This window comes from Cebus imitator, unplaced genomic scaffold (assembly GCF_001604975.1).
Source record: "Cebus imitator isolate Cc_AM_T3 unplaced genomic scaffold, Cebus_imitator-1.0 Scaffold521, whole genome shotgun sequence".
NCBI lineage: Eukaryota > Metazoa > Chordata > Mammalia > Primates > Cebidae > Cebus > Cebus imitator.
In genome coordinates this window covers 77,223-92,009 of record NW_016107836.1, presented here as the reverse complement: position 1 = coordinate 92,009, position 14,787 = coordinate 77,223, and the positions used below count along the sequence as shown (strand labels likewise).

At 47.8% G+C, this 14,787-nt stretch overlaps 1 protein-coding gene across 1 annotated transcript; it reads right to left on the bottom strand.

Annotated features, from left to right (window-relative positions):
- Positions 1 to 16: 16 nt before the first annotated feature.
- On the bottom strand, positions 17 to 14,012 carry RCN1 (reticulocalbin 1). The gene is made up of 6 exons (XM_017514270.1): positions 13,395 to 14,012; positions 7,913 to 8,106; positions 6,415 to 6,593; positions 4,654 to 4,714; positions 2,072 to 2,271; positions 17 to 1,198 (listed from the first exon to the last, which is right to left on the bottom strand). Exons 1-6 carry the CDS (start codon positions 13,646 to 13,648, stop codon positions 1,091 to 1,093), a joined length of 996 nt encoding a protein of 331 aa, XP_017369759.1. The 5' UTR covers positions 13,649 to 14,012; the 3' UTR covers positions 17 to 1,090.
- Positions 14,013 to 14,787: the final 775 nt, after the last annotated feature.

The window sequence follows — 14,787 nt, the reverse complement described above, 5'->3', positions numbered from 1 at the left end:
CCACAGGACACAGTAGAAAATTTTTAGGGGAATCCTTTATTTCATTCACTTCCTCCTTACAAGGTGAAATTTCAATCTGTACAGGTTGTGTCTGCCAGTTCAGTGCATGGCTCAGAATTTCACCTTGTCCTCTTTCCTTGGCATAACCTGTTCTGGGGGTCAGGTCCGAGGGTCATGGATTCACTGGACTGGATGGGACACGATCCAGAACTCTGCTATGTTTGGCTTCGCAAGGATCCTACCACCTCATTCTAATCAGTGATCACTGAGGAAATACACTGTATTCCTATTCACTATTTCAAAGAACAAGCCTACCTTACTGGTTTATCAAGAACGTCCTCTGAAGTGTATTTAGGTTTATCATTTTCCTATAGTTCTTCAAATGTCGGATATTCATCTTTTCCCTACCTTTAAATTCCTTTCTTTTTCACATTATCTTTCTTCATTGCTTTTTAATAGAAAAACAAACAAAGACATGGATTTGTTGTGCATGTTAGCAGATCCATACCGGAAAATGCATGGAGGTTTTATACCCACTTTCCAATGACAGCTCAGAGTATAAAGTCAAGAAGGAAGAATCTGAAATATTAAGACTATTCGGAAATAAGCTTACCTAGGATGATACCACTTTTGCTTAATCTGAATTTCTCCTTTCCAACTATTTAACAGTGGCAAATATAAAAAAATCTGGTAGTTAAAATACACAAAAGTCTCTTCATACTACTGTCTCCCCAACCCACCCAACTTCTGAAGAAAAGGGCTTTTTCGAGTTTTGTTCCCCTTTAAGTTTCAGTGGGAAAAAAAAAAAAAAAAAAAAAAAAAAAACTTTAAAAAAGTCATGTTGTACCAGTATCTCCCCAGAGAGAACTGCAATTTTCCAAGGTTTTCATGTGTTTTGAGAGAAATCTTACTGAAAGAATAGTGATGTCCATTTTCCGGTAAATACTGAGTGAAAAACAATTTTTATACCCCAATCTGAGGTATAAACTTGCTTTTTGTGAGAACACAACTGTTGCAAATTAGACAATTGTAGCAACCATCCAAGACAATAGCAGAATGCCTGTGACAGTCTGCCATATTCTGGTGTCTATCAAAGCTCATCGTGATTTTTTGTGAGATCTTCCCCATAATTGGTAGCTTGGCTTCCAACAAACATGTTCCAGTTCTCCAGTATTTCCTCTTTAGTTAGCTTCTCATCCTATAGAAGAGATGAAAGAGCTCTGTCACGGAAGCTCTGATAACTGTACTAGTTCAGCATGATAATTATGTCATTTCATTGATATGCAACATTTAAAATACAATATTTAGTAATTCAGAAGCTGCTGGGCACCTCCTTCATCTACCATGACTGCACTGCAAAACTTCAAATCGGAGCAGCCTCTGGCTATAAAAACTGTGCTAACATGTGGCAGGGAAGTTCCCCAGTAATTCAGAAGTTAGAATCCATTCGTGTCCACAAGCAGTGTTGGTGTTCCCAAAATTGGCCCTCAAGAATACCACTTCCTTCTTATGGCCTCACTGCCTAACCTGACTTGGCATAATCTGACAATGTAGGGACAATCAGCAAAGTGCGGAATAGGCAGGACTTATTTTCTAAAGTTACTGATTTGTTTATTTGGATGTTTATCAATAGATACTGAAGTACTAGGCATTAAAAGCCAGAAACCTGAGCTTGCCTGAGGATGTCTGGGCTTTAATGGGAGGGACTTCCTTGTTCCTGACACATCACAGATGTTTGATAAATATTTGCTGACAATGAATGGATAAGCTCATCCTAGGGCAACATGGGGCATACTTCTTAAATCTGTGTCATGCCCACAAAGTTCTGGAATCCTAGGAGATGTGATTAATATAAGTCTGTGGCTCATAGCTGACTTTCCAGGAAAGCTGAGGCCCAATAAGCTTACTGTGTGTTATGGTATTAGTTTACAGGTTTCCACAGCGGGACAAGAAGGAAAAGTCAATACAGACATGGCCACATGAGTCAATGCTATCGCCGGGAAAGCAAACAAAACCAATCTTTGGTAAACTGTCTCCCTTCCATCAGTGATCCCAGAAGAATGGGAAATACCTTGTTTTTGTCTGACTCATACACCAGATGCCTGGCCTCAGCCTGTGCATGATCATAATCTTGAGGGAGGATCCAGTGGCGAATCTCGTCTTTGTCCAGCTTCCCGTCCTTGTTCAGATCCCGGAATTCGTTAAACTGCTCCCGTTCTGATAAAACCCAGTCTGGTTCAGGGCCATTCTCCTCATGGGAAAACATATCCGCTAGAAGGGAAGGTTGCTGGTGGTTACAGAGAAAAGTGCGAAGGTAAACCCCCCCACAAAAAAAAAACTTGACCTCCTGAGCTTCAGGAAAGGCGATGACCAATCAAGAGACCTAACTCAAACAGCTGGTAGGCAGTTTCTTAGGGATAATAGTGCAATAATTTATCCTTGATGAATGCCACCTGGTAGAGTAGAAAGACGCGAGTTTAAAAGAAGCCAAAAGATAAATCCCGGCTCTTGACTTAGTTTGGTGACTGAGCCACAGCTCATATGAGCTGGAGGCCACACAGGAACATGGGCACTCTGCTTTCAACCCAGAGTCTTAACTACTGTGTGTATTACTATTGCTTATATCATTTCCACAGGGCTTTCACTGTCATTTTATTTCATCCTTATAACAATTCTACAGGATGGGTCATTATCCCCCATTGTACAAAATGGTAAGGAAAAGAAAAAGGAAATGTTTATGCATTGTTTGTGTGTCACTAGCTCTTCTTGGAAAAGAGAAAAACGCTGTGGGCAGTTTCTCTGTAATGGAAGCAGAGCTTGGAAATATGGGTGGTAAAGGGAGCAAGTAGTAAGCGAAGGAAAAAAAGAGACGAGACTCTTGACTACAAGGTAGACCCCTAACTGACATGTCTACACTGTTTTCAGGAAAGAGCTGTAATATGTATTAGCTAATTGGAGCTTCATCCAATCCTGCAAGAATGAGCTCAATTTTTTTCCCCATTTTACAGATAAGGAAGCTGAGGCTCAAAGCCATTACATGATTACCCCAGGGTCACACAGCTCATCAGTGAAGAAGGTGGGGCTCCTAATTCCAGTGCCCTTCCGAATATGCCTTCCACCATCCGCTTTCCACTTGTTGCCACCTGAAGAGACGCCTCCCCAAAAAGTGAAATGACAAGTCAATACATTGGGTTTCTCGGACTACGAGTCACTCGGTATTTGATTTTCAAGTGCAGCGCCTCCATCTCCCTCTCTTTATTTAGTATAAAGAATGAGATGCTTCTTTTAGGCAAAGCCACTCAAAGAGTTCTGCCCCTGACTTTGCACCATTTCAATGCACAGTTCTAGAGGGCCAGGCAGAGCAAACATGTTTAATCAAAAGCACTACATTGTTTGTTTAAATCATGCAGCCATTGCTGTCAGTCTCATTCCACCCCACGGCCACCGTGAGAGGTCCACGCTTCTGAACTTCACCCTCACACATGCACCCAGCAAGAGGATGGCTCTGCTGCTTGTTCTGATGAGAGAGCTGTCAGCATCTGTTATTCTATCAGGGGAGTGCCACCAAGATCATTTTAATTACTATGGCGAGAGCTACCTGTCTGTTACCAATGACACACAAGGAACAGTGTTCGTTTCAGGATCAAATATAATTTCTAATGATTAGAGGAAACTTTGCTCTTCTTTGCTGAAGGCACTTGTTCTCTGTCTAGGGTGGCAAAGTAATACAACCACAAAACCAGAGACGGGTGGCAACTCGGGCTCTGGGTTTTACATTTAAAGGTAATAGGGGCTTCGATTAAAAATCTGTACAAAAAGTATATATATTTCATTCCTCTTTTCATAGGTCAACACCTAAATCAAATGATTTCCCAGCTTTTACTTATTGAGATTTGGGAAAAGGGCTGTCATGAGAAGGGGGCCTGCAGCTGGAGCCACGTGCCATAGCGGCTGGTAAGGATCAGAGAGAACTGTCCTTGTTGCCTGCTCTAGCCCTTTCTGGCGGGGCTTGGGGTGGGGGGATTTGGGGCTACTGGCGAGGGCTCTAACGAGCAATGGTGGGTTCAGACCCAAATACATTAATTTAACTCTATGGGACTCCTGACTGAAGGATGGAAAACGAGGAGCACAAAATGACCATATTATTGGGCAATTGTGCACTCTGTAAAGCATTCATCTCTCTTAAGAAGAAGGCCTTTCTGTAGAGCTCAGACACATAAACAGTTCTGCTAGGCACAGCCGTATCTACTCAGAGTTTCTAGGCCCCATTGACCCAATCCAGTTTTAGAGTCTTTGCCCTGACACTGATTCCTCTATCTTTACTGTAAGTCTATGGGATCTCCAATGCCCTTTTCCAAAGGTAAAACCAGGCAGTGTGACAAAGGGCAGCTCTCAGAATCACGGGGCCAACTGTTGGGCAGCCTAGTGTAGGGCCAGCTTTTTCATCTCTTCTCCACTGAATGAGGTCTAATAATACTTCCCTGATACCACACCACTAGGGCTGATGTGACAAGCAGGCTGGAAGTTCACAGGAGTGACTTACAGACTTGCAGCTGTTGCTAAAAGAGATATCTGGGGAAAGAAGTCAGACGTGTGGGTGGAGGCATGTGGCCCCGCTGGGATAGCTGAGCAAGACTCCAGGCCAGCACTCACCGATATACTCATCCTGATCCACAAACCCATCCCCGTTCTTGTCGATGTCCTCCAGGGTTTCCTAGGAAGCAAAGGGTAAAACAGAATGCAAGATGGCCATGAGCTCTCAGGAAGTCTGAGAATTCTATTGCCCTCCTTTATCCAGCTTTTATGGCTGAATGCTTGATGACTTCTGGCTCATCTCCTTATTTCCCTGGGAACTAGTTTCTCTTCTGAAAAAAAAAAAAAGGCAATAGTTTCTGTTCCTAATCCCCCACCCCAATATCAAGAGCAGAGGGCTTGCTTCAAAGCAAGATGAACCTGTAACCTCAGAGGTGCTCTGCCCATATCAGGAGGCCCTGCCAGGCCAGCCAACTCCACCATTCAGCCAAAACACCCGCTGGGGAACATGCAGAAAACCCAGTGTGAGAACCACTGGATTAGATGACCACAAGAACAGACTCCAGCGCTAACAGGACTGTGAATGTTGGTGTCAGAGAAATGTGAAACAGTGGACAACTAAAAAATAAAAGTGCAGCCGACTTTTTAATATATTATGCTCTATATTTTGTCTACTTGACCTCTTATTTAGGTGTTTTGATTGGGTCAGTAATTAAATGAGTCTACTGTCCACTGGCACAGCAACTCAGTGACATCCTGGGTCAAAACAAAGAGCCAACTTGAGAGCAGAGAGCCTCTCCCAAAGGCTTGTAGTTCACTGTGGCTCATTCCCCACCTGCACTGTCCTCTGCCGCATTAGCTGTCACTACATGGTTGCTGGGTGGTAAAGAGAAATGAGTCTTGGAGCCACCGCCCAGCTCTTACAGCCATGGCGATCATGAGGATGAAGCATAAGTGGACCCTTCCACCACCTAGAAAACTAAAACCATCTATAGTTCATGTAAACAAAAGCTCTAGCCATCTGTTTCCCAGGATTGAAACAGTTGGAAATGGCTTGGTGCATCTGCCCAGGAAAACAGGTGATGGCATTTATTTAATTGTCATGGAAAATGAAGACATTTGAGACCCAACAAAACACCACGGCAAGCAACTACATTCTGCGGCCTTACAAGCGTAGTCATCCCTCGAAGCCCAGGATCTGATCCACCCACCCTCCAAAGACCCACCCTCAAAGGGTAGCAGCCCTTCCAGCCATAATTCTTACTTTACGATCCCATACAGTTTTAACAATCCCATGCATTCCATTTCTGAGTCTTTTTCTAATTCCCTTAAAACTGAAAAATGTGGCAGAGACTAGCTAGCTGCTCACTTAACCCATCTGCCCTTTCTAGGCACATATCTAAACTAGATTTCCCAACCTCTTCATATCTAGGAAGGACCAGTGGAACATAAGTGAAGGAGTGTATCATTCCCTGGCCAGAACAGCAAAGAAAGACAGTATCTTCTCATTTCCTCTCTTTTCCTTTGTCAGCCAGCCGGATGTTGCAGGATGACTTTGAAGCTACAAGATGGCAGAGCACAAGCAGGAGTGCTTAGAGGAGAACTGGACACCCAACAGTGCTCAGAGAACAGCCCAGGAGATCCATCCAGCCGGAACAAGCTTTGATGGTGTTAAATGGCTACAAATGGAGGCTATTTGTTACAGCAGTCAGCCTGCCTTGACTAATTTACTGGGTAGATAGGTGTTCCAACACACCCCGCTTCAGAGACCTTCTGCAATTCCCTTCAGGCTGAAAAACGTTCTCTCTTTGGAAGAGTCAAGATTTAAAGGCAGCTTTCTCCCCCAGTCTTTTCCCGGCCCAGGCTCTTCACTTATCTTACCAAAACCACAATTTCCTTCATATGCTCAAACTCCTCAGGATGCAGAAAGGCAGTGAACTCCTCCCGAGTGGCGGTCAGGTCACCATCGAGGTCTGCAGCTTTGAATCTTCTCTCATCACGTGGCAGCATCTTTCTAAAGGTGTGATGATCTGAAGAATCCTGAAACTCCGCAGGGTTTCCTGCAGGATGTATATATGCAGAAATGTTTTTAAATTGTGCTGCCAAGAGAGGCGTTTCCTGCCAGACCACTCATCCTTCATGCTCAGATAGTACACATAGGGAAAAAAGGTCCCGACCTACTGAGTTCTTGAAAACATTTTATGTCAGAATGCCTCTAATATCAGTCCCTTCAAGCCACCCTGTGGGGGAACCACATGCAATAATTCCCCTAATATGCTAGGCCTCATGGCATATTAGGGGAATTCTGCATGTGGTTAAGAGCGCAGGCTTTAGAGCACACTACTGCCATACTTCTCTTTGCAGAACTCTGCTTTCATCATCTCATCCTTTGATCTAGAACATGGCTATGTGGTACCCACAACATCTTGTCCCAACACCGTGCCTGGCTTTCAAGATCTCCCCGATTCTGGCTGCACGCATGCATCTTTGGTTCTCCTTGGGCCTGTTTCTTCGCTGTCCTTACCATGCACCCATCAGGTCTGTACCTGGTGCCTCTGTATCCCACTTCTCCTTCATTCCCTCCATCTTGTTCGTCTTGGATCCAAACCCTTACTGCATGCATTGCTGCATCTTTGCCCCTCCAGTTGACCCACCTTCTTCAAATATAAATCCATTCTCTAAGGTCCCCGTTTCCAAACCACCCACACCAGGAAGCCTTCCCTGACTGTTCTGGCCCACTCAATCCTTGCTATCCAGAATTAGGTAGCATTTTGAAAGTGTACCACAGACACACCTCCCTTCTGCTTTCCGTGCGTGCATCGGAGATGAAGTTGAGATGGGGTTGCAATCTGAGGGAGGTTTTTTTTTTGAGATGGAGTCTCATTTTGTCGCCCAGGCTGGAGTGCAGTGGCACAATCTCGGCTCACTGCCACCTCTGCCTCCTTCAAGCGATTCTCCCGCCTCAGCCTCCTGAGTAGCTGGGACCACAGGCGCATGCCACCACCCCCGGCTAATTTTTTGTACTTGTTGTAGAGACAGGGTTTCGCCGTGTTAGCCAGTATGGTCTCGAACTCCTGACCTCATGATTCACCCGCCTCGGCCTCCCGAAGTCCTGGGAATGACAGGCGTGAGCCACCACACCTGGCCAGGATTTTTTTTTTATTAGCCCTCACACGCCTTCCCTCCCACCTGCATCTTCACTCAGCGTAAGCGACTCAGTACATTTGAGTTTGCAGAGGAGGGTGTTACACAAGCCAGTTCTACTTAGGAGGCCGTGACATCTCCCTGAAGGGAGTGGATATGATGAGAGAGGAGAGAGTCTACAAAAAGCTTGTGAACCGGGCCCCCGCTGTGTCATTGCTCCCGCAGCACCTCTTACCTAGGTAGTAACCATAGGTGGCTTGTTTGTATTCTTCCCAGGAAATTTTATCATCCTTATCCCTATCGTAATCCTTCCAGACTTTGGCGACATTATCGAAGATGTATCTTTTCTGCACCCGTTTGATCCAGGTTTTCAGCTCCTCAGTAGTGACAAAGCCATCTCCGTCATTGTCGATTCGATCAACAATCTTCCTGCAGTACAAAAAAAGAAAAAACCCACACACATGCACAAGGCTATTATCAACTCTTGTGTGATCCTGGTCCAGCAAAAGATCAAACACCTGTGCAATCTAAAATGCACAAACAACCACAGCAGAATCAATGATCCAAGGAGGCTGGAAGGAAATCTTCAAGCTTATCCTTCCACGGTTGATGTGCTGTCCCCCGACCAGGGCCAAGGGCAGACACCGCTAATGGATCGCGCCGCTCTGTCCTGATAAACCTAGAAGAGCTCTCTGAATTCTCGGCACGGTGCTCTGGCAATGGCCACTACCAATGGATCAGAGCTGATCTGTAAGATGAACCCTATTAATCTTCTCTGCGCTAGTCCAACTCCCTCATTTTGGAGTAATGGAAACTGAGGCCCAAAGAAATGGAATCACTCTTCTAAGATTACACAACCAGTATCTGGTAAAACTGAGGTGAGAACTCAGGTCTTCTGGCTTAAGTTCAATGCAAAAAGTGGAAACTTTTAGGTAAATCAAAAGATACAAATGAGTTGTTTTTTTTTTCAATCCCACCACCATGGACTCAAAGACTTGAAACCTAAAGCAGGAGGAGACCAGCTGGTGGGCACAGCACAAATGTCAGCGCTGAAGGAGCCTTGACATCATGGAATCTATTCATGAAACTTGACCAGCTGAGCCACTCTAGGAGCCTAAATCCTTTGCTCTTAGGGTAAAGACTCCTATACCAGCTCCACAGCTGGCCTAGGTTTCAGAAACTTCCCACTGGACTCCACTGAGGCACCCTAAATGCTGGCCCAGAGCAAATTTCAGGCTGGGAACTCACTCTCGTAGCCTCTAGACCAGATGGTCCCAAACTAGGACAGCATCTCAATAGGGAACTTCAGAAACACCCACAAGCTATTTCCATTGTTTAAAAAAGTTTCACCTTTGTAGTCCATTTACCTGGGAGGAGGTCACACAGGCTAACTCTAGATTTCTTTGTTTTGGGCTGGAATTCTATCAGCTTCAGTGGTCAAACTTTCTTACTTGTCAACAGACCTTCTGATAGACAATTAATCTTTAATTAATAAAAAGTGGGAAACAAATTCATCGGAACAGTTTGCTAGTTTCATAGAGAAAATCTCCTATAACTTTTTTTAGGTGGGGGGAGGGTACAGAAGACAAGTGGAGGAGTGAATAATCAATGTCCGCACCTCCTACCTGAACCCAAGAGTCCAACCTCCTCTTTCTCAGGAAGGTGTAAACATCACTAACAGCTTGAAAGTGCCCTTTTATTTGCCAGCTTAACAGGTCTCAATCCTAAAAGATAGGCTGGACCTGTGATCCAGTGCTTTAGAAGGCTGAGGTGGGAGGACTGAGGTGGAGGGCCAAGAGTTTGAGAGCAGCCTGGGCAACATAGTGAGATCCTGACTCTACAAAAAATTTACAAATTAGCCAGACATGGTGGTGCATCCCCCGGCTACTCAGGAGGCTGAGGTGGGAGGATTGCCTGAGCCCAGGAGGTCGAGGCTGCAGAGAAATATGATCGCACCACTGTAAACCAGCCTGGGCAACAAACGCTGTCTTAAGAAAAAGCAAAAGACTAAAAGATTTCTTCCCCCAGGAAATCATAGCCAGACACAGCAGAATTCTTTTAACATTGTGCTGTGGTGAGCCCAGTTACATGCCAAGCACTGCTCCAGTCCTGGGGACGGTGTGGAGGCATGCCAGTGGGTTACCCAAAGCCAACTGGGAAACAGGATCTCAGGCTAACGATATTAGACTCTATAATCCTCTTTTGTGGAAAGGACAGCATCTAATCTATGCCAAATTAAACATCTAGGACACAGCTCGGCCTAACACATAGTAGGGACTCAACAAATATTTGTTGTAAGAATAAAGAAAATCTTAACCTCTCTCTTTAACAGTCGCAAGTGAGATCCTGGGAAAGGCAGCCAGAATGGAGATGCTCAACACTTTCATCAGAACACCCGGATCCTCGTCCTGCCTCTGGTCCCCATTATCTGCGTGGTCCTGGGCAAATGTCTTGACTCTCTGAGTTTCTCCATCTATAAACTGAACACCTACTTCACAAGGAATGTTGTGAGGAATAAAAGAGAGAATGCATGCCCTTCCTCACAAAAGACAATCATCTAGATCGGGGCAGATGGTAGCTGCTACGCAGTAGCCATTCAAATGTTTGTTGCATGAATAAATGAAGTCAAGGTGTTGAAACAAGGAACAAACCCAGACCAACTCCATTATCATTTGTTCTCAACACCAGCAGGCAACAGAATGAGCAAAACCTCTCGATGGGACCTATGGCCACTTGGAGGTACCCTGCTAGCTGCTAAACAGGGCTGGCGGACTCTGCTGTAAATGATGACTGCCACATGGGACTAAAGGTGTCAAGAGAAACCAGGTATGGGGGTCTGTATGTGAAATCATCCAAACTTTAAATGTTGCCAAGTAATTTACATTTTTTTCTAAGACTGTGTGGTATATTTGTGAATGTATGCAGCCTACAGGTTCCCACTATGCAAACCTCTGGCCCAGATGTCTTCAGGGGCCTTAGAGTTGTCACAGTTTCAGAACTGAGAAGTGATGGTGACAAAGTTCCCTAGATCCAGCCACATTCTCAGCAGCCAGTCTTGGAGGGGACCACTGAAACAGAAGCTTTGGACAGAGGGGCGGCTTCTCACACTCAGCCCCATCCAAACTGGACCCATAATTTCTAGCACCTGCCTCAACCCCAGATTTAACTTACAAGTGAATGGTGCATTCCACCACACATCTAGTGGCTCGGTCCAGAGACCCAGATGTCCCCATGATTCCTGCCTCCCTCCTCGCCCCCTCATTGAGTCAAGAGCAAGTGCTGCCAGTTCTACTTCCCACTGGTGTCTAGATTCATCCCCCCACTGGAATCCAGAGAGGCCAAGCCCCTTCAGCATTCACCTCCTCTCCCCTGCCACTGATCTAGTCTGTGCCTTGATTATGTTCTCTGTGTGCTGACCTCCTGCCATCCTGACTTTGCCAATGAGTTTTGGGGGTTATGACATTTTGACAACGTACAGGACAACCACTGATCTCCATCTCACCAAGGTCCTTCCTGCTGTGCCCTTGGTTTCCCCTCCATTCCCACCTCCCTCTTCTCTTCCCTTCCCCTTTGCAGACTCACCACCCCTCATTCCCCAGAATACTTTTCAAAACCTTTAGAAATGGGCTGTTCTCTCTTTAGGAATGCCTTCCCCTGCTGTACACCTGGCAACCTCCAAGTCGTCCTACAAACTCTCTATCAGGTGACAGCCCCAATCCCCTCTCTGTAACCTGCAGCCCTGGGGGCTCCTTCTGGATGTGCTCACCAAAGGTTTTATGGGCCATCATTGCAGCAATCGTGCATAACATCTGGTCTGTCTGTGCTTCTCTCCACATTTGCTTACAAGCACTTTGATGCCTAGAGCATAATGTTTCATCTTTGTACCTGCCAGTTATCTAAACTGGGGCCTGGTACACAGTAGCCATTCAAATGTTTGTTGCATGAATAAATGAAGTCAAGGTGTTGATACAAGGATCAAACCCAGACCAACTCCACCATCACTTGTTCTCACTACGAGGCTGAACTGTCATGATAAAGGCATTAACTGGAAGCTGTAGGACCGCATCTTATATAGTTTCCCAAATCCCAAAACCTCTCCCTGTCTCCTCTCCAGTGCAATGTGGCTACCACTCAGGGCTCCAGGATAAATTAGTCTCCAGGTGCCTCAAAGCAATATAATAGACTGAAATCATCAGTGGCCCCCATTGTTAAGTCCTAAACGGGAAGAGAAAATACTCTGCCAGATAAAAGGTAATTGTTTGAAGGTGACTTTGAAGTTCAAAGGTTTTTTTTATCAGAGCAGGCAGATGGTGCACCTACACAATAGCTAGAATTTATCCTCATATTCCAATAAACACCTTAGCCTTTGGAGGCCCCCAGGAACACAGGGATGGCTGTGTTCTCTTTCATGTGGCAGAACATGAAGATCCTCCACCCCCAGGAATCAGGTTCTGGGAGATCTGAGACCTGGTGCCCAGTAGGCAGGGCTGTTGAGCTCTTCCCCAGCCCTGCTTCCATCTGGGACCAGGCTGCCTGCTGGGTCCTCTGTGCAAGGATCCCTGGATAACTCTGCACACTGCCCAAGTGTCTCCTCAGGGGGACCCGGGGAGGGTGTACTGAAATGCACCAAAGTTTTCTTTTCCGGATTTGGTTCCTGTTTCAACTGACTTTAACAGCCCAAGTCAAAATCCACCACCACTGCGAGCACCCTGCAACTTTTTGCCCCCAACAAATCAGTGGCCAAAGAACTGAGTGCTTCTGCGGAATCTGCTGCCAACAGAAACCCGTTTCCATTCCTTTTCCCTCGTGTTTCTGATTTCCAACTGAGTGTCCCTTCTCAACCGGATTTTACACTAGATTTTATTTTATTTTCATTTTTTTGAGACGGAGTCTCACTCTGTAGCCCAGTCTGGAGTTGAGTGGTGAAATCTCGGCTCACTGCAACCTCTGCTTCCTGGGTTCAAGCGATTCTCCTGCCTCAGCCTCCCAAGTAGCTGGGATTACAGGCGTGCGCCACGACACCCGGGTGATTTTGGATTTTTAGTAGAGACGGGGTTTTGCCATGTTGGTCAGGCTGGTCTCGAACTCCTGAGCTCAGGTGATCCGCCAACCTTGGCCTCTCAAAGTGCTGGGATTACAGGCGTGAGCCAACACGCCCGACCTCCTTACGCTAGACTTACAGGGTGATTAGTCAAAAGGCAAGACCACCCCGGCCGAGACCAGGAAGCATGCCTGTCGCTCGCCTGCGCCTTCATCTTTTATCCATTTATGTTCATCCCCGAGGCCTTCTTGGCGAGTGCCTCAAGCCCTTCTCCCCGGGAGTTGGGGGATAAAAGAGAAACTGCGAGAGGGTGGGCAAGTCACTAACAGGCCCCTGTGGACAAACTCTTCTTTTGTGCACTCTCTCCCCTCCCTTCTGATGCAACCCAGGGGAGGGGGCGGGCCATCGCCGTCCTGGCTCCCGCGCCCGCTGCCACGTTCTCGCCTCCCCGCGGGAAGCCACCCCGGCCAGGGCGCGGCGGCGATCTCCACGGTGGGGTCCCGGCGCCCTCCAGCAACTTAGCCAGAGCTCCAGCGCCGAGCCGGGCAGGCCCCCGCCATAGGGGCAGCGCGCGCGATTTCGCTTTCGCTTTGGCTCTGGTATCCCGCGTGGCTCCCGCCCGGGCGGCCCCTGAACACCTGCGCCGCCCCCCGCGCGGCCGCGGCCGCGGTCTCACCCCAGCCTTTCCTTGCTCTCGTCCGGGGTGAGCTGGTCGAAAGTCTTGGAGTCCTCCTTGCCCAGGAAGGCCTCGTGGTCGTACTGGAAGCTCTGGTTGTCCTCCGGGGGCCGCTCGCCCAGCTCCGAGTCGGGCCGCACCACGCGCTCCTTGCGCACCGTGGGCTTGGCCAGCAGCGCCCGCGGCGCCAGCGCCAGCGCCAGCAGCAGCCCCAGGGAGAGCCCCAGGCGGCGGCCGCGGCCATCCCGCGCCATCGTCCCGAGGAGAGGGCGGCCGGGAGGGAGGCGCCGAGAGGGCGATAGCAGCGACAGCTCGGGAATGGGGGCTTGGAGCGCGCTGGCGGCGGCGGGGCTAGGGCCGGCGCGGAGGAGGGGACAGGCCAGTCCCTCCGCCAGTGCCCGCCCAGCGCCCGAAGCGAGGGGCGCGCCCGGGGCCTCGGGCTGGGAAGCTGCAGGCGGCCGGGCTCACGAGCCCATTGGCCGCTGCGCTGCCGGGGGAGGCCGGGGCCGCGGAGCCACGTCGCTAGCCCGAGTGGTGGGCGCGGGGCTCGGGTTTCGCCTCGGCCCCTCCCCGCGATCTCGTCGCTGGGGGCGGGCCCGGGCGAACTGGGCTGGGGACTGGAGGGCTCGGAGGAGGACTGGGAAGTTCTTTGTCAAGCAACAGATGTTCAGGGTAAAATTCCCTCTGACTTCCTACAGTTCCGGAAAACTGTAAGGAAGGAGGCGCTGCCCCTCCTCAACTTCCAACTGAGACCCCGAATCTCAGCCCCAGAGCCTGCTCTAAGATGTGCTCCCAAACCCAGTTCAACCCCAGTTAGCAAAATTTGGAGTCTAGTAGTTACAAACGCGAGCCTGGAAGGAGACCAAGACGGGCAAAGTCCCCTGGAAACACGGATCGTACACTCAGTAGTCGAGGAGGGTCAAGCGGGGAACTTCTATATGACCGAAAGTCCCCTAAGGGGAGAGGTCCTGTGCGTTCCAGCTGCCAGGGGAACGCAGGCCCCACGCTGGTAGATAGTCTGGTTTCCCAAATGACATCAGGATTTTTGATTTTTATGTTTATTTCTAAATGTTGGTAATTTATTTTGCAAAAGCACTAGGTGGATCCAATCTTACCTGTATTCAGTTGGTAATGCCATCAATGCAGACATCTGTCCATCTAACTTACTGGAATGACGGAGATGTGCTCTATCTGGTCTGCCCTGTAGATAGCGTGGCTGTTAAGCACTTAAAGTGTAGCTTAGTGTAAGTTAGGCATTGAAATTTTAATTTAAATCTAAACAAATATCCACACTGGACTCATGGTTACTGTATTGGACAGTGCAGGTCTCGAGCAGTAATTCTTTTTGTGTCTCAGCCTTGTTGAAACTCATTGCAAGCCATTGATCTTCTTC